The sequence below is a fragment of the Mya arenaria genome, chromosome 9 (genome assembly GCF_026914265.1).
Source record: "Mya arenaria isolate MELC-2E11 chromosome 9, ASM2691426v1".
NCBI lineage: Eukaryota > Metazoa > Mollusca > Bivalvia > Myida > Myidae > Mya > Mya arenaria.
Window position 1 is genome coordinate 37,228,393 of NC_069130.1, and position 24,407 is coordinate 37,252,799.

The 24,407-nt window shown below is 40.8% G+C and overlaps 1 protein-coding gene across 2 annotated transcripts; it reads right to left on the reverse strand.

Annotated features, from left to right (window-relative positions):
- Positions 1-452: 452 nt before the first annotated feature.
- Positions 453-24,362, reverse strand: LOC128203370 (uncharacterized). Of its 2 annotated transcripts, none has more exons than XM_052904771.1 (5): positions 23,920-24,362; positions 8,605-9,190; positions 7,927-8,085; positions 5,260-5,317; positions 453-3,463 (listed from the first exon to the last, which is right to left on the reverse strand). In XM_052904771.1, the coding sequence occupies exons 2-5, from the start codon at positions 9,160-9,162 to the stop codon at positions 1,188-1,190; spliced, it is 3,051 nt and encodes a 1,016-aa protein (XP_052760731.1). In that variant the 5' UTR covers positions 9,163-9,190; positions 23,920-24,362; the 3' UTR covers positions 453-1,187. The 2 variants fall into 2 exon arrangements, with proteins under 2 accessions (XP_052760731.1, XP_052760732.1); XM_052904772.1 differs by lacking the exon at positions 23,920-24,362 and adding an exon at positions 16,781-17,135.
- Positions 24,363-24,407: the final 45 nt, after the last annotated feature.

The window sequence follows — 24,407 nt, forward strand, 5'->3', positions numbered from 1 at the left end:
CATCATCATCATCATCGACGTAGTGGTTGTTGTCATCATTATAATACTTATACTCATCATTCTAACACATTTTCATACTCATCGTATTAACCACTACAACCATCACCATCATCATCATCGTCGTTACCACGGCTACCGCCATCATCATCGACGTCGTCGACATCGTCTCAACCACAACCACCACAATCATCATCATCATCATCACCAACTTCTTCATCATCATCATCATCGTCGTCGGCGTCGTGGTTGTAGTCAACATCATCATACGTATACTCATCATTCTAACACATTTTCATCCTTATCGTATTAACCACCACAACCACCACCGTCATCATCATCATCATCATCATCATCATCATCATCGTAATCGTTACCACCACCGCCATCACCACAATCATCATCATCATTCTAACACATCCTCACCCTCATTGTATTAAATACAAATCAAATAATACTTTCAACGTTTAATCATATATTCTTCAATTATAATCAAATTGTGTGATATGTTAAATAATAGGCAATTATATATTCTAGCTATAATTTTGGTAACTAAATCTACTCAATGTTTGGTTATTTCTTTTGTAGCATTTGTTGATACATAATATCATTTTGTAGATTTCATAATAATGTTTAATTTATGTAATCGATTATAAACATAAAAAGTCAACGTGTTATTGGTATACTCCTCTAATACAGAATATGAAATACAGCTGAGCAAGGATGCCATTGTAAATAAAGAAAAAACTAAATATTCCCCATTAATTCATAATCCATAAGCGAAGTAAATACGTAACATTTATCAAATGATATCGCTTTAAACTAGGAAATGAGTTGCTTTATTAAGAGATTCTTTTAAAAAATGTCCAAGTTAAACCGACTATTGCACGTGTTGATTACGGACTTTTGTGTTATAATTAAAAAAGAAAGTTTTCATCCCCATCAGATATATTTAATAACGACTGCCACAACGGCATTGCTGTGTACAGTTAAATCTATTTTTGGATGCATGCAAATACACAACATAAATCAAATTAACTGAATACACATAGAAAGTGGTTGATGATAATTAGTTCCTGGAAAAAGTAACATATATTTCTATAAATAGAATGACACTTCCCCATTGATCGTTTCACTGTTTTTCATCAAATATGAATTCCCATAATCGATGCTAACATTTAACTTATTGTTCACATTTTGGTGAATTCGAAATAAAGCCCTCTACTCGTATCGTCAAATTTGAGAACCTTGAATGACGCCAAACTGTCCATATGTTCTCGGATGTCTTTCATCTCACTGGCAGGTTTCACCGTGCAGTCCCCCATGTCGCATGTAATGGTGTGTGGTATGTTCTTCATCGTCTCTATCAGACTCCGCACCGCCTCCGCTGTCATTGTCACAAACACAAGTGTAATATCGGTGATGGAGGCTGGAGGGAGGAGGTGGAGCTCACCTAGATCTGTAAACCGTATGTCAAGGTGTTGTAACGGAGGGAGACTTGGTAGTGTATCCACAAGTAACTGGACATTCTTAACTCTCTTTAACTCAACACATTGTAGTTTACTCCACCTTTGATCGTGTTTAAATAATCTAAATATGTACATTTCAACATTCGATGATACATCATGTAAGTGACATGTTGTAATATGTGTTGGATCAACCTGCACACGTGTTGTATTGTCTCCCCGTATACGCAGATCTTCCAGCCTGTGACACTGGGACAGGTCATACTGCCCATCACGCTTATACAGTTTCACTGCTATGAGGGAGTCGGAGGAGGATGTGATCACCTCCTGCAGCTCTTCCCCATTAATTTGATCATTGCATACCCAGATGTCTAGTGACTGAATACGTTCCTTGTTTATCATCATCAGCTTTTTTAACACTACGACATCCTCGTTACTATGAATAAAGAAGTGTGCGAGATAGAGCGGTATGTCACCATAGTTGTTCGCCTTGGCTTCACGGTGCCCGGAGAGAATCAGGGCCTGAAGTAGTTCAGCCTCTCTATAGTAGATTGATGGTCGGTATGGTGGTATAGAACTATTGATCCATGAAGACATTTGCACACCGAGCTCGGGCTTCATTCCACATATGAAAATAAATGTCTGAGAAACATCTCCCAAGATATTTTCCTTATTATCGTGTTCGTACTTGTTTGATAGCTGACTGTAGTCGTTTTCATTTAAACATAAATGAAGAGCCGCTAAAAACTCTTGAAGTGTTTTATGAAAGAATGAAAAGTGAGATGATCTCTTGATTAATGAGTTGGATTTCTTCTCCGTGAGTAAGCCTGACTTCAATGCAAATTCAACCTGCTCCCTGCTTAACAAAGCGTTGACTGTTTTGTTGCTGAAAACAACAGACGAATCTCTGCACTCTGAATACAAAGTTGTGTATGCTAACTTTGCCAGCGCAAGGTAAACCATGGGATTTTGCACGAAGCATTCATGTTCCTTTAATACTGATGGCAGTTCAATTTCCGGAATGTTATGCCCGCTTTGCATATCACTAAGTCTACATGATAGCATGTTTATCACGCCAGCATAAATGTCACACTTTGAATCGGTTAACGATTTGCCCTCGAACCACAGGCACACGAGCTGGGTGATACTGATAGGTGCTGACAATAATCCTTCAAGATCCTTCTCTGACACCATTTTCATGAAATCCTCTGGTGTCCGTTCATCCTTATTTCCCTCATTAAGAATGTTGATGATATTTTCCACGAGTTGCCTTGTGTCTGCAGCTCCTTCTATTTCAAGATATTTGTCGATCTTTGAATCCTGCACTCTAAACTGTGACAGTCGCCAGGGACGCGTTGTCGTGAGGAGTGTGGCCTTGTTGGCCGAATTTCGGAAAGGGGTGACTTTTTCCTCAGTTGTGCAGGTACAGTTTACGTTTTCCGGATGGGTCCATTCGTCGAGGCCGTCAGCTACGATTAAACATTTTTCACTTTCCAGCACCGTCTGCAATAGCCGGAAGCCATCATCGGCATCCTTCTCGTGATAGATTTTACGTATAAGTTGATCCTTGATCATTTGTGCTAGATCACACGTTTTACCTGAATCTCGTAGGGTGACACGAAACAAAAATGCAAACTCTTTGAAGAATTCTGGGTCGGCGAAGCTTGTTTTAATACCGACGTTTTCCTCCGCTGGTAAATACTGGTGAGTCCATTCCAGGGCACACATTACGGAGAATGTGGATTTGCCATTGCCCGGTTCTCCAACAAGGAAAACGTTTCTGAGCAACTGATCTTCTTTAAAGAAAACATCTGAAAATTTTACAACATTTTGTCCGCTTTCTTCCTTGTCAATTTTGCCGATTTTTCTATGATCTTTCTCCACAATTTTCGGTAACACGTAGAATTTGTTGAGTTTGGCGTTCTTATCTCCAAGAATGGGAGATATCGGCATGTCGGCCAAAGTGGTTCGGTAATGGTTTGCCAAACGTAGTCGTAGTCCTGTAGTAATGGAAAAATAAAACATTAAAAATAAAAAAGTTACGAACATATACGTATGCATTATCACAAAACACTTGGTGAACACTTCATTTTCCGGATTGTAAAATCCGACCGGAGGGCACGTGCGTTGCCAGGTAACGAGGCTAGCCAAGTTATCGTCTACGCAGCGTGCCCGAGGGTCGGATTTTTCTATCCGGCACGGATTCCTAGCATACCGTTAATTACATTCTTTTATGAAGAAAAGACATAAAAAGGCGTATTTTTGTACATTTCACCAAAAAGCGTGTGCGATAATGACGTCATGACGCGCAGTGTTTTTATTACGTCATTCGCCAAGAAGTTCCTACAGTATCACGTCTTCAAAGTTTTTTTTGTTTTGTTTTAAGATATATTATTTTAATGCACCAGTCAATTGTAACCACGGCCCCCAAGGTCCGGGGGTATACCGGGGATAGCCGGTGAATTGGGCCGTGTTTTTACCATCCTGGTGGCCCCGAAGTGCCGAGTGAATGCGGTGGTTTTGTATGTATAATTTGCGCCAAATATAGCGGGGAATGTGCCTAACTTATGGCCCCAATTTCTCGAAACTTCTTAAGTCCCTTATAACAGGATTAAGCTAAACTCACTATTTTTGTTTTTAATTAATTTGTATGATATTTACTTCTTTGAAAGTTTTTATACTTTAGATAGGAATTATCTATATGTTAATTACATTAAACCATTTTTCATTTATCAAAACTCAATTAAAGTATGTATTTTGGCTAATTGAAATAAGCGACTTAAGCCTGTTAAGCTTAAGAAGTTTCGAGAAATTGGGGCATGGTCTCTGGGGCGCGGGAGCATTTGGCGGGGATTTGACCATCAGTTCGTCCCCGCAGGACGGGGTTTTACCCTGTCTTGGCTAGACCGAAAGTCAAAGTCCCAGCTCTTCCCCGGACCTGGAGGGGCCGTGGTTACATTTGACAGGTGCATAAAGTCAATGATGATGGAACAACTCATATATTGTTAAATCATAATTATGATTAAATTAAGTGTATTATAAAAGAAATTTAAAGTAGTATGTCAGAGCGCGTGACTCTTCTGGCATGGAGGTGCCAGATGGAATTTTCCAGCATGGCTGAAATCACCAAAAATACCTTTTCGGTGTGCTAGATTATCACAAGACACTTGGAACAGAATATAAGAAGCAGAATTATCACGAGACGCTTAGTACAGAATATAAGTAGCAGCATTATCACGAGACGCTTGGTACAGAAGATAAGAAGCAGCATTATCACAAGACGCTTGGTACAGAAGATAAGAAGCAGCATTATCACAAGACGCTTGGTACAGAAGATAAGAAGCAGCATTATCACAAGACGCTTGGTACAGAAGATAAGAAGCAGCATTATCATAAGACGCTTGGTACAGAAGATAAGAAGCAGCATTATCACAAGACGCTTGGTACAGAAGATAAGAAGCAGCATTATTACAAGACGCTTGGTACAGAAGATAAGAAGCAGCATTATCACAAGATGCTTAGTACAGAAGATAAGAAGCAGCATTACCACAAGACGCTTGGTAACAAGATAGGCAGCAGAATTGAAGTGGTGGTATGAGTTTGAAGATGTATGAGTACATACAAAGTTTCAACACTATCTTTCATTCTTAATGAAAGTTATTGGGCGAAGGCCATGTTTCTTTTTTATAAACAGTGACCAACACCCTACTTCTCATAAGCAGACCCAAGCTAGCTACTCTACACACAGTTTCATCAATATTCATATACATCACTTTGATCAAAAAGCGTCTCTTACCTTCCTTCAACATCTCCCCTTCTTTCTCAGCAATGATCTTGAAATCGTCTGTTTGCAGCTGTCAACAAAACAGATCAAGACATAAAGCATCCCATAATTCAAAGACTATGTTATAAAATAATATACAGACAGAATTTTAACGGAAAATAATTTGACTATATTAGATTTCCTATGTACTATGTAATAGAGATGACATGTGCAAATAAAACTATTTTTATCTCGTGATCACGACTAAATTACTCGTTCAAATGACTTGTATGTTGATGCCACGACTTAAAAAATTCGCTTTAGTACGTTTAAGACGTGGGAAGGTTCGTGACCCATCGGTAAGCAACCTTGGTTTTGCCTCGCTTCTAATAAGGTCAAATAGGGACTCCCACCTACACTTAAGACCGTTGATCTAATTAGATGCAAGGTCAAATAGGGTCCCCGACCATCACTAAATTCCGGTGATCTACTAGTAATTAGGTACATGGTCAATTAATTGGTGATTCAATTAAGTGCAAAGTCAAAAAGGTATCCCACCTACACTAAAGTCCGGTGATCTTATTAGGTGCACGGTCAAACAGGGACTCCACCTACACTAAAGTTCAGTGATTTTTTTAGGTGCAAGGTCAAATAGGGGCCCCAACCTACTCTGAAGTTCGGTGACCATTTTAGGTGCACAGTCAAATAGAGACCCTCACCTTCACGAAAGTCCGGTGATCTAATGAGGTGCACGGTCAAATAGAGACCCCCAACTACACTAAAGTTCGGTGATCTATTTAGGTGCAAGGTCAAATAGGGACCCCCACAAACACAATAGTCCGGTGATCTAATTAGGTGCAAGGTCAAATAGGGACCCCACCAACACAAACGTCCGGTAATCTGATTAGATGTAAGGTCAAATAGGGACCCCCATAATAATACACTAACTTCCGGTGATCTAATTAGGTGCAATGTGAAATAGGGACCCCACCTGCACTAACGTCCGGAGATTTAATCAGGTACATGGTCAAATAGGGGCCCCACCTACACTAAAGTCCGGTGATCTAATTAGGTGGATCAAATAGGGCCCCGACCTACACTAAAGTTTGTTGATCTAATTAAGTGGAGAGTCAAATAGGGACCCCGCCTTCAATAAAGTCCGGTGATCTAATTAGGTGCAAGGTCAAATAGGGGCCCAACCTTCACTAAAGTCCGTTGGTTTAATTGTGCAAGGTAAAATAATGACCCCATCTACACTAAAGTCCGGTAATCTAATTAGGTGCATGGTCAAATAGGGACCCAACCTTCACTAAAGTCCGTTGGTTTAGTTGTGCAAGGTAAAATAATGACCCCTCCTTCACTAAAGTCCGGTGATCTAATTAAGTGGATCAAATAAGGCCCTTAATTACCTACACTTAAGTCCGGTGATCTAATTAAGTGGATCAAATAGTGACCCCACCAACAGTAAAGTCCGTTGATATAATTAAGTGCAAGGTCGAATAGGGGCCCCCACCTACACTAATGTCTGTTGATCTGATAAGGTACAAGGTCACGTAGGGTCTTAAGTCCGGTGACGAGGTCAAACCATACTATTCTAAATTGTATTCAATATACGCATACCTGATCCGCACAAAAGGTAGTCCACTCGATATAATTCGCAATCGCTCCTCTTACACAAGAGTACACACATATCTTTGCACGAGTTTATCGAATCTGATACAAAAAAGGACACTGCAATCATACCTTTTATCAGCTGTTTCACGGCCTCACACTCTCGAGTTCATACCTGGTGAAGCACTTCTACGGTTTTTTGAGCTTAGGGTATGCTAGTTTAATTGTGTCCCATAACATAATAAGTCAATTCCGGGTGCACACATGTGCAGAAGTTGGCAGTCAAGTCGTCTGCGAAGTTTCACCGTGCATAATAAAATTATTTTTAATAATCATGCCTGAACTACACAAAAAATAGTACACATGTTATAATTTAAAAGTACTCTTCCAGCAAGTTAATATGTATTTCTACATGTGTCGACTGAATTTAATACAATAAAAGTAAACGTTAACTCATACCCTTTCTCATACCTGTTCTATGGCGTGTTGTGAATTACATCGGTATGCTAGTTCAGCTGTGTCATCTATCATGTAAAGTCACACCTGTTTTTAAAATCTGTTCCACGGAGTGTGGTGCCTTGCATCGGTATGCTAGTTCAGCTGTGTCATCTATCGCGTACAGTCAAACCTGTTTAAGTTCCACGGCATGTCGTGCCTAGGGCCGGTATGCTAGTTCAATGTTGTCATCTCTCTCTTTTAAAGTCATACCTGTTTAATCTGTTCCACGGCGTGTCGTGCCTTGGGTCGGTATGCTAGTTCAATTTTGTCATCTCTCTTGTAAAGTCATACCTGTTTAATCTGTTCCACGGCGTGTCGTGCCTTGGGTCGGTATGCTAGTTCAGTTGCGTCATCTATCTTGTAAAGCCATACCTGTTTAGTCTGTTCCACGGCGTGTCGTGCCTAGGGACGGTATGCTAGTTCAATTTTGTCATCTTTCTTGTAAAGCCATACCTGTATAATCTGTTTAGTCCGCTATCATGTAAATTCGTACCTTCTTAAGCTGTTCCACGGCGTGCTATGCCTTGAGTCGGTATGCTAGTTCAGTTTTGTCATCTATCATTTAACTCTTTAACTGCATTTAATTCGTACCTCCTTAAGCTGTTCCACGGCGTGTTGCGCCTTGGGTCGGTTTGCTAGTTCAGTCTTATCCTCCAGCAGGGTGCGGAGCTTGAACAGGAACTCCACTAGTTCTGTGTCCATGACCCTCTGGTCATTGGAGTGGCGTACGCGTCGACCAATGTCCCGAACCTTAAATGTTATGTTTGAAATAAGTATTGTCTAACATAGCTTGGTGTTGTGGTGAACATGGCCCAAATGGAAATGCATTTAATATGAAGAAACATGCACATACACGTTAAGACTCCGTGGTTTATGTCATAAGTCGCAAATGTACAAAATTATCAATTAAATAGTGTATTTAATAATGCACATTCTTTAAAGCGGCATTCTCACAAATTGACCGTTAAAACAACATTTTTTATATTTTGTCTGGGAATAAGCCAATGTTTGCGTTAGTGTCTGGAAACCAGTGATATAATGATAATACAGTGAGATGTTGTATGGAAAAAAGCATTAGCAAAAAATGAGTTTCTCGGCAGTTCTTAAGTAAGTTGTCTTATATGACTGAATTAAATGTATTGATGTGCGAAATCAGCTGAATTTGAGATAAAAATATAATAAACGTCAAAACTGTCAATCTGTGAGAGTGCAGCTTTAAAAAGTCAACGGAATCGTATAATATGATCATAGTGTGATTAATATGTTTACCTCTGTTAATAAATTGTGCCGTGTCGCAACGTTAAACGACAGTTTGTTCTGGAAATCCTTGCAATTCATCATGACGCTGATCACTCCGTTAAAGTCACTGTCTTTGATGGAGGGCACGGTCTTGTAGCCATCAGGAGGCAGGAAACACTTGCCTATCTCCCAGGGAATGGTGCTCCATTTGTCGGCGTTCGTATTCTTCCATGATGGTCCCGAAAACCTGTGATGTTTGACTATTTCATCACGGACGCATTCACAAATCCCGACTGGACAAGGAACATACTGTTTTGAAGGACCGTTATGAAATTTGCAGTTTTTAGTTGTTGTGCATATCTTAGGAGTGGTGCATTTCAACACGTTTTCTGTGAAACAATGTGCACATGCTGCCCCGGATGGAAGACCCTTGGATGTTCTAACGGTGCTATAGATGTCCTGGTGAACGCATGTCAGCACGTCCTCCAGAAAATCTTTTAATCCGTCCTTGGTGATGTTGAGGGCGAGGGCGGCCTTTACCCAGTTCTGGGCTTCCTTCTCCTTTAATAATTGTCTATAAGAGGCCATTGTTTTGCCATTAGATCTTATTTAATACCTGGTAAAAGAAACAAGTCACTGAGTATTACTTACATTACAAAAGTCCCCTTCGGATTCTTAAACAAATTGAAATTACTAGCATTAAAATAAGAGCTGCACTATCACAAAGTTACTGTTTGCCAACTTATTTATTATTGTCTTGGAATGAGCCATTTTTTTGCATACATATCTGCAAACTAGTGGTATAAGACTGCTGACAAAAGATCAGAATGCAGATTTTCATACTTCCATCAAACATTGATATTTTATGGCTAAAAGAGTTAATAACGGTTTAAGAAAAACGCATAAAACGTCAGTTTTTTAACTAAACTATGAAAATTTGCGATCTGATTTTTGTCAGCAGTTGTAGACGTATATCACTGGTTTCCATTCATTTCATATAAATTGGCTCGTTCCAAAACAATAAAAAAATTAAAAGTTGTCAAAACGTTCAATCTATGAGAGTGCAGCTTTAAAAAAGTGTTGAAATAGCAACCTCATTTTTTACGACGTAAATTAAAAATATTATTGGCTTGCATAATATCCCTATTTCCCTCTGTCCGCATATTACATTACATGAAATAAGTTTTAATACTTCATTATACAGGGCAAAGATCCAGTTAAGAGACTGACATTTTTCTGTTATAATAGGACCCTTTTCATGTGTAGTAAATTGATTCTTTATGTTGCCATGGCAACCACATTTTTGTCTGGCGCGTTCGACATATCAAGTTTTTAAACACTTTTTAGTTACATATGTTAAGATCGAGTCTAAGTAACATTTTCACTATTTGTCGAACAATAAAATAAAATGATGTGCGTGATATTCGGACGGATGTCCCCTACGGTGAAATCGGTAGGGGGTTAAAATCACAGGGGTTTCTAATATATATAAGAATTATTTTTTTCGAGAGAAACCCCTGTGGTTAAAATTATTACATAATATACAGCATAAAAGTATTTAAGTAATAACCTTTGTAATGGTTCACCGTTATTATATTGTTTACCAAAATAATCAATTTAATGCGATGCAGTCGCATAGCTCTTTATTTTGGCAAATACATACTGACATAACCCTTAAAGCTGCACTCTCACAGATTTACCATTTTTACAACTTCTTTTTTTATCTTGGATACAGCATTTTTTTTGCGTAAATATCTGCAAACCAATGATTTAAGATTGCTGACAAAAATCAGATTCTAGAATTTTATATTAATGTTTTATGAACCGTTACTAACAGTTTAAGAAAAATGCATTAAAAATCATTTTTTGAACTTAAATATAAAATTCTATGATCTATTTTTTGTCAGCAGTCTTATATACCTGGTTTTTATGCATTTTCGCAAATATTGGCTCATTTCAAGACAACGAATAAAAAAGTTGACAAAACATTCAATCTGTGAGAGTGCAGCTTTAAAACAGCTTAGTATTCGAGAGAATATTTTGTCTACTGGTTCAGCTACTATAACAGCTGACTGCTAATTTTCTTAAGTGAATGTACTGCAGATTTTAAAAATACTGTATAATTTCGACCTCCAATCGCAGGTTCGTTGAGTCAGAGTATATACAAATTTATTTTAGCTCGATTGTGACGAAAGTTAAGCTTATAGAATCACTCCCGGGTCCATTTCCTGGGCAGAAACCAGTACTGTGTCCATTTTGAGAGGCCATGAGAAAGTACCCCTGGTGGGGATTGAACCCCTTGGGTGAGAGGCGGGCACCTTAACCACTAGACCACTCTCACCCTGATGGGGATCAAACCCAAAACCTCTTGGATGAGAGGCGGACACCTATACCACTAGACCACTCTCACCCTGATGGGGATTGAACCCCTTGGATGAGAGGCGGACACCTAAACCACTAGACCACTCTCACCCTGATGGGGATCAAACCCCAACATCTTGGGTAAGAGGCAGACACCTAAACCACTAGACCACTCTCACCCTGGTGGGGATTGAACCCCTTGGGTGAGAGGCGGACACCAAAACCACTAGACCACTCTCACCCTGATGGGGATTAAACCCCAACATCTTGGGTGAAAGGCAGACACCAAAACCACTAGACCACTCTCACCCTGGTGAGGATTGAACCCCATTGGGTGAGAGGCGGGCACCTAAACCACTAGACCACTCTCACCCTGGTGAGGATTGAACCCCTTGGGTGAGAGACGGGCACCTATACCACTAGACCACTCTCACCCTGGTGGGGATTGAACCCCTTGGATGAGCTCAGGCAGACACCTAAACCACTAGACCACTCTCACCCTGGTGGGGATTGAACCCCTTGGGTGAGAGGCGGACACCTAAACCACTAGACCACTCTCACCCTGGTGGGGATTGAACCCCTTGGGTGAGAGGCGGACACCTATACCACTAGACCACTCTCACCCTGGTGGGGATTGAACCCCTTGGGTGAGAGGCGGGCACCTATACCACTAGACCACTCTCACCCTGGTGGGGATTGAACCCCTTGGGTGAGAGGCGGGCACCTATACCACTAGACCACTCTCACCCTGGTGGGGATTGAACCCCTTGGGTGAGAGGCGGACACCTAAACCACTAGACCACTCTCACCCTGGTGGGGATTGAACCCCTTGGGTGAGAGGCGGACACCTAAACCACTAGACCACTCTCACCCTGGTGGGGATTGAACCCCTTGGGTGAGAGGCGGACACCTAAACCACTAGACCACTCTCACCCTGGTGGGGATTGAACCCCTTGGGTGAGAGGCGGGCACCTAAACCACTAGACCACTCTCACCCTGGTGGGGATTGAACCCCTTGGGTGAGAGGCGGGCACCTATACCACTAGACCACTCTCACCCCGGTGGGGATCAAACCCACAACCGCTTGGGTCAGAGGCGGACACCTATACCGCTAGACCACTCTCACCCTGATGGGGATCAGACCCAAAACCTCTTGGATGAGAGGCGGACACCTATACCACTAGACCAATCTCACCCGTCTCGTGATAAATCCAATCCATGGAACCCATAGCATCATCACTCAGGTGAACGAGAATGATTAAATTGATGCTGATCCGTGGTCTAGTGGTACCGCACTTAACTATCAATCTATGGGTAGGAGGTTCGACTCCCTTGCAGGCCTCAGCCTATAATATATAGTAGTATCAGGTATCAGCAGATAAGGTAAATGAAATTATAAAACTATGCTTCATTCACTTTTTTTTCAGTATATGTGTAGATGCATTGTTATAATACAGTATTATTCATTGTATTTATAGTTATCCTTCTTACCTGATTTATATGTTTGTTGTATAACATTTACGTAAAGTTTTATTCTATAAGACTGTATGTTTCTTTGTATATGTTCTGATTATCATGTGTCATGTGTCTTCATATCGGAGGAAATAAAGAATCCCTCTTTACTTATCTACATGACATGTTAGAATAATTAATGTGATTGTGTTAAAAATAAGGTACAGTACAGCCTTTTAGCTCACAGAGTCACTGTTAATATCTAAATAATCCAGGGCTTTCTCTGGCCATTTTGGGAAAAAGACCCTGGACATTTTTGGAAATTTTGCGTCGTGAAAATGCCGAAATTGGGAAATTTTACAGTTAAAAGAAAAAGCTGTGTAGTCTCCTGAGAATTAGGAAATGATTTAATATTAGTTTATTTTCCCTTTAAAAGACCCAAAATGGCTGAAATATCAATCCTTGGGTTGTAAATATCTATTGCAATCAATCATGACAGATAATATTTCATACTGACCTCTGAATGTGATAGGAAAATCAATGATTTCCAAGATCTATTATCAAAAAAACTTTACATGACATGACTTATTAGGATGTTGCAAATGAACCAATACAGATAAAAAGACTTTCTAAAAAAAATAAAAAATTCTTTAATTGGTATTTTTTTCTGAAGATTGGGAAAAATACCTTATATATTTTGCTTTGGGAATGGGTCTGATAGTTGGACCCTTGGGTACTATAGAAAAAGCCATGTAATCATACACCAAATTGATGATTATGTGTTACTAATTTAGTGATGGGCAATCGGTTGAATTTTACAATCGATTATCGGTTACAATCGGAGACCATCAACCGATTAGACATCGGCTATAATCTGATATTATAGAGCAGTGGTTGCTAGTGACATACTTGAAGGTAATGGTTATCACTTCGCCTCTCAGGCTCTGTAAGCTGAATTTAATGTATAAACCAAAGAATAGAACTTAAATTTTTTTTTTTTCAGGGAACTAACAAACATAAAACAGAAAAAATATATGGGTGCTTTTCAAAATAATGAGGCTTTTTCTTTTATCTCTCCTAACTTTTATTCCTTTCACATTTGGGAAGTATTTTCAGACACATTATGGGCCAATCAATCTTGTTAAGAAAATTGTTGAGTTTCAAATGGATGGCTCAATCAGCAAAAAAGTTGTGTAAGAATATGTTGCTAAATTTGTCCCCTGTGCACCCAAAAAAGTGTGACATTTTACATGAAGACCTTTATTCAAATGAGTTTTATTTTTTGAAACTGAATGATATAGTATTTTGATATTGTTTTTTTATGTAACTGAACCCTTTCTCATTTTAAAAAACATACTTTAAATAAAAAAATATGTATTAACTTAACCTAATTTTAATGTCATATGGCGGACCCCCATTCATTTAAAAAAGAAGATAGAATATTCAATTCACATTGAGAACACTACCATTCCATTTAAGCACTATTTATATTAAATTACTATGTTATTTTAATAATTTTAACCTGTCAGCTTTATATAAATGACATAGTTTTATTATTTCATATATATATATTATTTTGTCTGTAACTCAGATGCATGTCTTATTACTCCAAAATGTCCCCTGTGCACCTTTTCGGTTGTTAGTCGTCAGATTTCTATGATTTCTTCAATAAAATGATATTTTGCTGTATTTCCCAGAAAAGAAAGTTACAACAAATGCAAAAACAGTTTTCAGCCTCTCACATACAGAGATGTGAAGCATCTGCATGGTTTAAAGTAATGTCCTCTGTGCACCCTGTTTTAGCAGTTCAATAAAATGTCATAACTGACAAATATGGTGCTATTTCCACACTCTGAGAAGTGTGTATGTTATATTTAGGCATCACTTGATAGTTTAGCAACTTGATTGTAAGTGTGTTATAAATACTGTTTGTTTATTATTTAATTATAAAGCCATTAAATGTTTACTTTTAAAGGTTTATTAAATTAATTTAAATACAGTTTCAATATTGAGGCACATAAGATAACATATTTTGTTTAAATATTCTATTTTGATTTTATCATAACAACTAAATAACATTGAATCAAATTGAAATTATTCATGTAATGCTTTTATATGTGCAAGGCATTAAATGCTTCAATTCAGTGCACAGGGGACTTTTTTATATGGATAACACATAAACCAGATTATAATTCTGTACAGGAAATAAGTACCCTAATGGAAAAGCTTGTAGTTAAGCTTCCTTTTCCATAGAGATCACATAGAAAATATGAAAACAAATGAAGAAAAGACTGTTGAAAACATTAAAACAATGAAGTCTAGGAAGCGCAGAGAATGACTTAGGAAAGATCAAAAGTTGCAGAAATTGTATGACAGAGATCAAGATACTCAGAGAAAAAGAGCAGAATTTGCCAGGTATTGCTCAAACGCTAAGAAAGAGGACAAATAGATCCTATATATGATTTACAAATAAAAGAAAAGGAGAAACTAAACAAGCAGAGGCAGAGAAGAAATAAAATGAAGAGAAATGAGGAAACAATAAAAGTCCAGAAAATGACAGACAAAATAAAAGGAGAATGATTAAAATGAGAAGGTATGTCAACACACACAGTTGAAGCAGCATCAGTTCAGAAAAAGCACAACATGCAAAACATAACCCCTTCAAAGGGATTCCATGGCATGGGCCTCCACAATTAACCGTCTGGTAAACCAAAGTGAAGGTCTTAAAATAAGTCATCATCATGTTGTAGAAAATTACACAATTGGTGAAGTCTGTCAGTCCTAGTCATAAAAAAAGTAGGCACACCAACTAAATCAGGAAAAAATTAAAAAGGCAGCTAGTATACACAAGTAATGCTAAGAATATGTGGAGTTGCAAGAAAAGTCTTTGGCAATTTGAGCACCTAAAAATGGACAAAAGTAAAACCATGTCAAAGTCAGGTGAACTTAAATCCTTGTGGAAACCACAAGTTGGGAATTTTCTTGAATTTAATTCTTGAATAATGCCTAATAAAACAGATGCTATTCTATTGAGTAGGATCCCAAAGACAAAGAGGCATCTTTTAATTTAGACATGTTCACAAAAGTGTTTAATGGTAACAGGGGCATTGAGACCAAAAACTTTATTCCACTCTGTGAACATATTTTATTCCATTGATTAGAAATTTAGTTTTGAAGGCTCTAATGTAATCTTTCAAACATTTACAGTATTGTTTCAAGCTTTACTGAAAGTACAGTTTCTCTTATTGTAAAAATGTTTACCAGGAACAGTTCAGTTACAAAAATAATTACATTATCAAAAATATTACTTGCATTATGATTTGTCCCCTGTGCACCCTTTCCATTACATAACAAAGAACTTAACATGTATAAATTCTTAGTGTAGTACTTTATATTACCATTGATGATATTTTCTTATTTTTGGACTCAATTTGAAGTAATAAATGTTATATATGTGACTGTTTGCTGTAAGTTGTTCTCTTAGCCACTATTTTCCATTTGCATCATTACATGCTGTTGAATTTTGAGGAAATTGTTGTGAAAAATGTGATACTGAAGAAATTTTGAGGAATACACTCTAACATATACACAGAAATGTCTTAAGTTGATCACAAATAATGTTTTTATTAACATAAAAGTGAATATAAATGCATATTATATTGGCTTTCAATATGTGTCCCCTGTGCACCGAAAAATAGTTCAATTTTGAAATGAAAAATTCGGCAATTGTAAATTACAATACATTCTTGAAATTTGGTATGTGGTCTATAAAGACGCATAAGGTGAAGTAAATGTAGATCTTTCCCTTATTTGATTCTTGTTTTAATTACAGCAAAAACATTGTGAGGTAACAAATTACTTTTGGTTTCAAATTTAGACAAAATGTGTTGATTTTTTTATTTTTCTTAAACAACTGAATTATTATGCACATGACTACACACAGGTACCAATTACTGATTATAAAATTCAGAAAAAGCATCTGATTTATGCTAGGTTCTTGTCATAAGACACTTTTATAGATCACCCATATTGTTAGAAATGTTTGCAATATTTGGATTTAAGGTCAAAATATTTTTTTTATTTGTATTTCCTGATACTTTCCCAAAGTTATTTCCATGTAATTTGAAGTATTTACTTTCATGTAAAATAGGTGACAATCATGAAATCTGGGTTTGAATTTTCAACCCCATGTCACATTTTTGCCTCATTATTTTGAAAAGCACCCATATATTAAAGTTAAAAAGAAAAACATTAAACTGAAATGTATACATCAGAAATTTCAAAGTCACCAGTATGAATCTACCAGTAAATGTTTGTTTATAAATATTGTCTGATCAATGAGATATGGGTTCATTCTACATCTCTTCTTGCTCATCACCTGTGATCTAGTTACCTTTTTTGCGTAAGCCTTTTTGCAAAGGCAACAATACGCCTTGCTTATGTCAAGGTTTTTTTTTGGTTGGAGGTCCTGGTTTGATTTTTCTAAATGCAAAAAAGAGCCTGACTTTGGATTTTGCTTTTCCACCCGGATAATTGTACAGCATATCGCCATTGACGTCTGCCATTCTTACGTATTGTACCCAAAGAAAAATGAGCAGAAATGTCGGCAAGATAAAAAATCGTAAATGAATACTGAGTAACCTCCCTTGATAAATTTGTTTGATATTCCGCGATAATCGATTATGATAATTTACAATCGATTATCGCCGATTTTGAAGCTTTCCGATTAATTTTCGATTATAATCGATCATCGGCCCATCACTATGATTCACAGCCTATAAATAAGTATGCGCTGGGATACCAGCATGATTTTTCATAAAGCTTATGCACCAGTCAATTGTAACCACGCCCCAAGGTCCTGGGAATAGCGAGGACTAAAGTAAATTCAATTTTGCCACTTCCCTTGTTTCGTTTTTAAAAATTCGGAGCACTTCGTCCTTTTTTATCGAAACCATCTCGGATGTTTGCTGGTACATTAGTAGAGAGTAATTCCATTTTTTATCATTAATTAAATGTAGTGTTTAAGCTTGTATTCATTATTCTTTGTTTAAATTGATTGCCAGTGAAGTGTATTATCTAGAGTTTAGTCATTAAGTTTAACTGCTAAATTAAACTACGAAATGATCTACTTGCAGCGGACTAAACATATGGATTTCTGAGTTGGTAAACCGTCCAGGTTGTTTACGAAAACATAGCCGAGGAGTTCCGGATGTCAACACGAAATAAAAATACGCCGCCCTAATACCCCACACTGGTTATCAAACACTGTCTAGCATATGTTCCTAAACTGCTTTTGCTTTTGCCTCCCTTAAGGGATTTACTTATTTATCTGTCCAATCAGATCAATGAATTGGGATTATGTAGTAAACACATGATTTTACAGACGCCAAAATTTGATTTTAAGACAAAAATTAAATTCACGTTCAAACGTTCTACGGACGTACCTATGCATACTTTAGTTTGCCCGGGGGTTATTATGCGCACTCCGGAACGCCCGGGCGTACCTATGCACACTCCAGAACGCCCGAGCGTACCTATGCACACTCCAGAATGCCCGTAAGAGCGCATGTACACACCGGATCGCCCCTTGCGTCCCTATGAATACGCGAGAACGCCCGGCGTCTATATCCATTCTCCAAAGAGCCCGGGCGTACCAATGCATACTCAAGAACGCCAGGGCGTACCAATGCATACACCAGAGTATCTATGCAAACTTCAAAACATCCGATAGTACGCATGCATACTCCAGAGTGCCCGGGCGTACCTATGCTTATTCCAGAACGGCTGGACTTAACTATGCATACATCAGAGTGCCCGGGCGTTCCTATGTATAATCGAGAGTAGCCAGGCGTACCTATGCATATTCCAGAGTAGCCGGGCGTATCTATGCATACTTCAAAGTACCCGGGCGTACCTATGCATACACAAGAGTACCCGGGAGTACCCTAGGCATACTCGAAAACGCCCGGGCTTGCATATCCATACTTCAGAGAGCACAGGCGTACCCATGCATATTCCAGAACGCCCAGGTGTACATATGCACACCACAGAGTGCCCGGGCATACCAATGCATACTCCAGAGCGCCCGGGTATACCCATACATATAACAGAACGCCCGGACGTACCAATGAATGCTCAAAACGCCCGAGCGTACCTATGCATACTACAGTACGATCGGACGTACCTATGCATACTCCGAAGTGCCTGGGCGTACCTAGGCATACTCAAGAGTGCAAGGATATACCTTTGCATAATCCAGAGTGCCCGAATGTACCTTTGCATACCCCAGTACGCCCGGGCGTACTTTTGCATACTCCAGTACGCCCGGAAATACCAATGCATTCTCCAGAGTGCCCGGGCGTACCAATGGATACTCAAGAACGCCTGGATGTATCAATGCAAACTCCAGAGTGCCCGGGCGTACTTTTGCATACATCAGTTCACCCCGAGATTCCTTTGCATACTTCACAGTGCCCCGGCCTACTCCAGATTGCCCGGGCATACCTTTGCACACTTCAGAGTTCTCGTGCGTACATATCCATACACAAAAGCACCTGGGCGTACCTATGCACACTCAAAAGGGCCCGGGCGAACTATGAATACTCCACAGTACCTGGGTGTACATATGCATACACCAGAACGCCCGGGCATACTTTAAAGTGTTCGGGCGTACCATGACATACGCCACAGAGCCCAGACGTACCTATTGATACTTCAGAGAGCCCGGGCGAACCTTTGCATAATACAGAGTACGCAGGCGTATCTTTGCATACACCAGTACGTCGGACGTACATATGCATACTCCAGAGTGCCCGAGTGTACCTTGCATACTCCAGAGTGCCAGGGCATACCTTTACATACTCCAGAGTGCCCATGATGTACCTGTTCATATTCCAATACGCTAGGGCGTACTTTTGTATACTACAGAATACGCGGGCGTATCTATGCATACTCAAGAGTACCCGGGTGTATCTATGCATACTCCAGTACGCCCGGGCGTATTTCTGCATGCACCAGAACGCCCGGGCGTAGCCGCGTATATTGCAAAACGCCCGGGCGTACCTATTCATTCTTCAGAATCCCAGTGCATACAACAGAACTACCAGTCATACCTATGCACACTCAAGAACGCCCGGGCTTACATATGCATATACCAGAACCCCCGGTCGGGAGTGCCCGACCGTGACTATATATACTAGAATACCCGGACCTATCTTTGCATACTACAGAGTACGCAGACGTATCTTTGCATACTCTAGTACGGCCGGTCGTACCTATGCATACTCCAGAGTATCTGGGCGTATCTGTGCATACTCCTGGGCGTATCTATGAATACTCCTGAACGCCGGACGAACATTTGCATACTCCAAAATGCCCGGGTGTACCTTTGCATACCCCAGAATAAAAGGGCGTACATGTATATATTCCGGAGTGCCCGGACGTACATTGGCATACTCCAGAGTGCCCGGACGTACCTATGTATACTCCAGAGTGTTTTTGGCGTGCCTTTGCATTCTCCAGAGTTCTCAGGCATACCTTTGCATACTCCACAGTTTCGGGGCGTACCTATGCATAATCCAGTACGCCCGTACATACCTATGCATACTACAGAGCGCCCGGGCGTATTCCAGATCGTCATGTTGAACCTAAGCACACTCCAGAGTGTCCGGGCGTACCTTTGCATTGCATACTCCAGAGTGCCCTTCGTACCCTTGCATACTCCAGAATGCCTGAACGTACCTTTGCATTCTCCAGAATGCACGGGCGTATCTTTGCATTCTCATGAATTCAAGGGCGTATTTTTGCATTCTCCAGAATGTCCTGGCGTACCTTTGCGAACTCCAGAAAGCCCGGGCGTATCTTTGCATTCTCTAGAGTGCCCAGGTTTACCTTTGCACACTCCAGAGTGACCGGGCGTACATATACAATCTACAGAGTTCGCGGGCGTACCTTTGCATACGCCAGTACTAGCGGGCGTACCTATGCATACTACAGAATGCCCGGGCATACCTATTTATAATCCAGAGTGCCCGGACGTACCTTTGCATACCCCATAGTGCCCTGGCGTACCTATGCATACACCGTAGTGCCCTGGCGTAACTATGCATCCCCCATAGTGCCCGGGCGTACCTATGCATACTCCAGACTACCCGGGTGTACCTCAAGAATACTCAAGAACAAACGGGTGTATCTAAACATACTCAAGAGTACACGGGCGTACCTTTGCATACTCCAGTACTTCCGGGCATACTCTAGAGTGCCTGGACGTACCTATGCATACTCCACCGAGCCAGGCGTTCATATACATATTACAGAGTGACCTTTGCATACTCCAGAACGCCTGAGAATATCTATGCATTTTCCAGAACGCAAGGGCGTACCTTATACATAATCCAGAGTGACTGGGCGAACCTATGCATACTACAGAGTGACTGCGCGAGCCTATGCATACTCTAGAGTGCCCGGGCGTACCAATGGATACTCCAGAATGCCCGGGCAAACCTATGCATACTCTAGAGTTCTTGGTCGTACCTATGCATACTCCAGAGTGCCCGGGCGTACCTATGCATACTCCAGAGTGCCCGGGCGTACCTATGCATACTCCAGAGTGCCCGGGCGTACCTATGCATACTCCAGAGTGCCCGGGCGTACCTATGCATACTCCAGAGTTCCCGGGCGTACATATACATACTCCAGAGAACCCGGGCGTAATATGGATATTCCAGTACGCATGGGCATAACTGTTCTTACTACAGAACGCCCGGGTGGACTAATGCATACTACAGAACGCCAGGGTGTATCTTTGCATTTTCCAGAGTGATTGGGCGTACCTATTCATATTCCATAGTGCACGGGCGTGCCTTTGCATATTCCATAACTACAGTGCGAACCTGTGCATACACCAGAAAGCCTTGGCGTACCTACGAACACACTAGAACGCCCGGGTTAACCTATGCATATTCCAGAATTCCCGGGAGTACCTATGCACACTCAAGAACGCCCGGTCGTACCTATGCATACTCCAGATTATCTGGGCGTATCTATGCATACTCATGAACGCCCGGACTTACCTATGCATTCTTAAACGAACCCGAGCGTACCTTTGCATACTCCAGTACACCCGGACATACCTATGCATACTCCAGAGTGCCTTGACGTACCTATGCATAGCCCAGAGTGCCCGGGCATACCCTTGCATACTCCAAAGTGCCGGGGCGTACCTATGCATACTCCAGTACGCCCGTACATACCTTTTCATACTACAGAGCGCCCGGTCTTACCAATGCATATTCCAGATCGTCCGGTTGAACCTAAGCATACTCCAGAGTGTCCGGGCGTACCTATGCATACTCCAGATTGCCAAAGCGTACCAGGTGTATCATTGCATTCTCCAAAATGCCCGGGCGTATATTTGCGTACTCAATAATGCCCGGGCGTATCATTGCATTCTCTAGAGGGCCTGGGCATACCTATGCATACTCCAAAATGCCCGGACGTATCTTTGCATACTTCAGAGTGTCCAGGCCTATCAATGCTTACTTCAGAGTGCCCGGGCGTACCCTTGCATACTCCAGAATGCCCGGGCGTACCTTTGCATACCCCAGAGTGCCCGGGCGTACATATACATTCTACAGATTTCGCGGGCGTACCTTTGCATACTCCAGTACTAGCGGGCGTACCTATGCATATTACAGAATGCCCGGGCAAACCTATGCATTTTCCAGAGTTCCCGGACGTACCTATGCATACTCCAGAGTTCCCGGACGTACCTATGCATACTCCAGAGTTCCCGGACGTACCTATGCATACTCCAGAGTTCCCGGACGTACCTATGCATACTCCAGAGTTCCCGGGCGTAGCTATGCATACTCCAGAGTTCCCGGACGTACCTATGCATACTCCAGAGTTCCCGGGCGTAGCTATGCATACTCCAGAGAACCCGGGCGAACCCTTGCGTACTCCAGAATGCTCGAGCGTACCTATGCATACACCAGAGTGACCGGGCTTACGTATGAATACTCCAGAGTGCCCGGGCGTACCTATGCATACTCAAGAACGCCCGGTGTATCTAAACATATAAACATACTCAAGAGTACCCGGGCGTACCTTTGCATACCCAGAGTGCCCGGGCGTACCTATGCATACACCAGAGTTCCCGGACGTACCTATGCATACTCAAGAGTACCCGGTAGTACCTATGCATACTCCAGTGCTCCCGGACGTACCTATGCATACTCCAGAGTGCCCGGGCGTACCTTTACATACTCCAGCGTACCCGGGCGTATATATGCATACTCCAGAATGCCCGGGCAATTTTATGCATACTCCAGAGTTCCCGGACGTACCTATGCATACTCCAGAGTGCCCGGGCGTACCTATGCATACTCCAGAGTTCCCGGGCGTACATCTGCATGATCCAGAGTTCCCGGGCGTACCTATACATACTCCAGAGTTCCCGGGCGTACCTATACATACTCCAGAGTACCCGGGCGTACCCTTGCATACTCCATAATGCTCGGGCGTACCTTTGCATACCCCAGAGTGTCCGGGCGTACATATACATTCTACAGATTTCGCGGGCGTACCTTGCATACTCCAGTACTAGCGGGCGTACCTATGCATACCTCAGAATGCCCGGGCAAACCTATGCATACTCAAGAACGCCCGGTGTATCTTAACATACTCAAGAGTACCCGGGCGTACCTTTGCATACTCCCAATTGCCCGTCCAGTATGCCCGGGCGTACCTTTGCGTGTGCCTGGACGTACATATGCATACCCCAGAGTGCCTGGACATACATTTGCATACTCCAGTATTCCCGGGCGTACCTTTGCATACTCCAGTGTGCCTGGACGTACTAATGCATACCCCGGAGTGCCCGGGCGTACCTATGCATACCCCAGAATGCCCGGGCATACCTTTGCATACTCCAGAGTGCCCGGGCGTACCTTTGCATACTCCAGTGTGAATAGAGTACCCGGGCGTGCTTTTATATATCCTAGAATGCCCGGGCGAATCTTTGCATACTCCAGAAGGCCAAGGCGTACCTTTGCAAGCTCCAGAACGTATAAATAAGGGTGTCCTTTTCTCCCACCTCAGATAGGTAGATCCAAAAATTTAGCCATGCCAGTAATTAATTCTTGCCCACAGGCAAAGATAAAACATGACCCCGTATGGAACTCCTTTTTATTGCCATCACACAATAACCACCTCCCTTTTTGAAGACCGTCGTCTGTAGCCTCATTGAAACATTATTATGGGGCAATATTAAAAATCCTCATTAATGATTTTTCACTTCAAATGGCTCCATTAATAGTCCCGCTCCACTGGCGCCGGATTTTCAAACTCAATCGAGTTTTTTTAAATAAAAAAAGATCTTATAATTCAGAACTTAAAAATTTAATTCCGAAAATGTGAAAAAATATTGAAAAAGGTTCTGCAATTAAAGTATATTGTTTGCGTAAATGTAAAAATAAAGTAACAAATTGAGGAGAATTTAAACATTAGCAAACAAACAAAAATATAACTTACCAACATTAGCATCGGCTGCCCAAATGAATAATGAATATGAGAAATATAGCGTGTGTGCAAACATAATCAGAACACTCTTTATCTCTTGAAATACATCCAGTTCAAACTTGTCAAATCCAGATAAAAATACTCGTGATTTTAGTTTGCGCAGAGACAAGAATAGATAAAGAGTTTGGATTTTTGTGGGTGTCATCCATTTCCATTGGTCACAAGTATGGCATAGGTACAAGGACACTAATTGGATGTTAAAATGGTGAAATAAATTCATATTCCGATAATTCTAAATAATCGATCAATCGAGAGAAGCAAATATAAGTTACAATGTAGCTGACTATTGTGCCTCTCATATTAGTTCGTTTTACACTTTACTTTAATATTGTATAAATCACTGCTGCATTTCTATATTTCAATATAATAAACACATGTACTTTAAAAAGAGTGTATGAGAACTTATCAATCGAGTGACCAACGACTGCGCTAAGATGCGA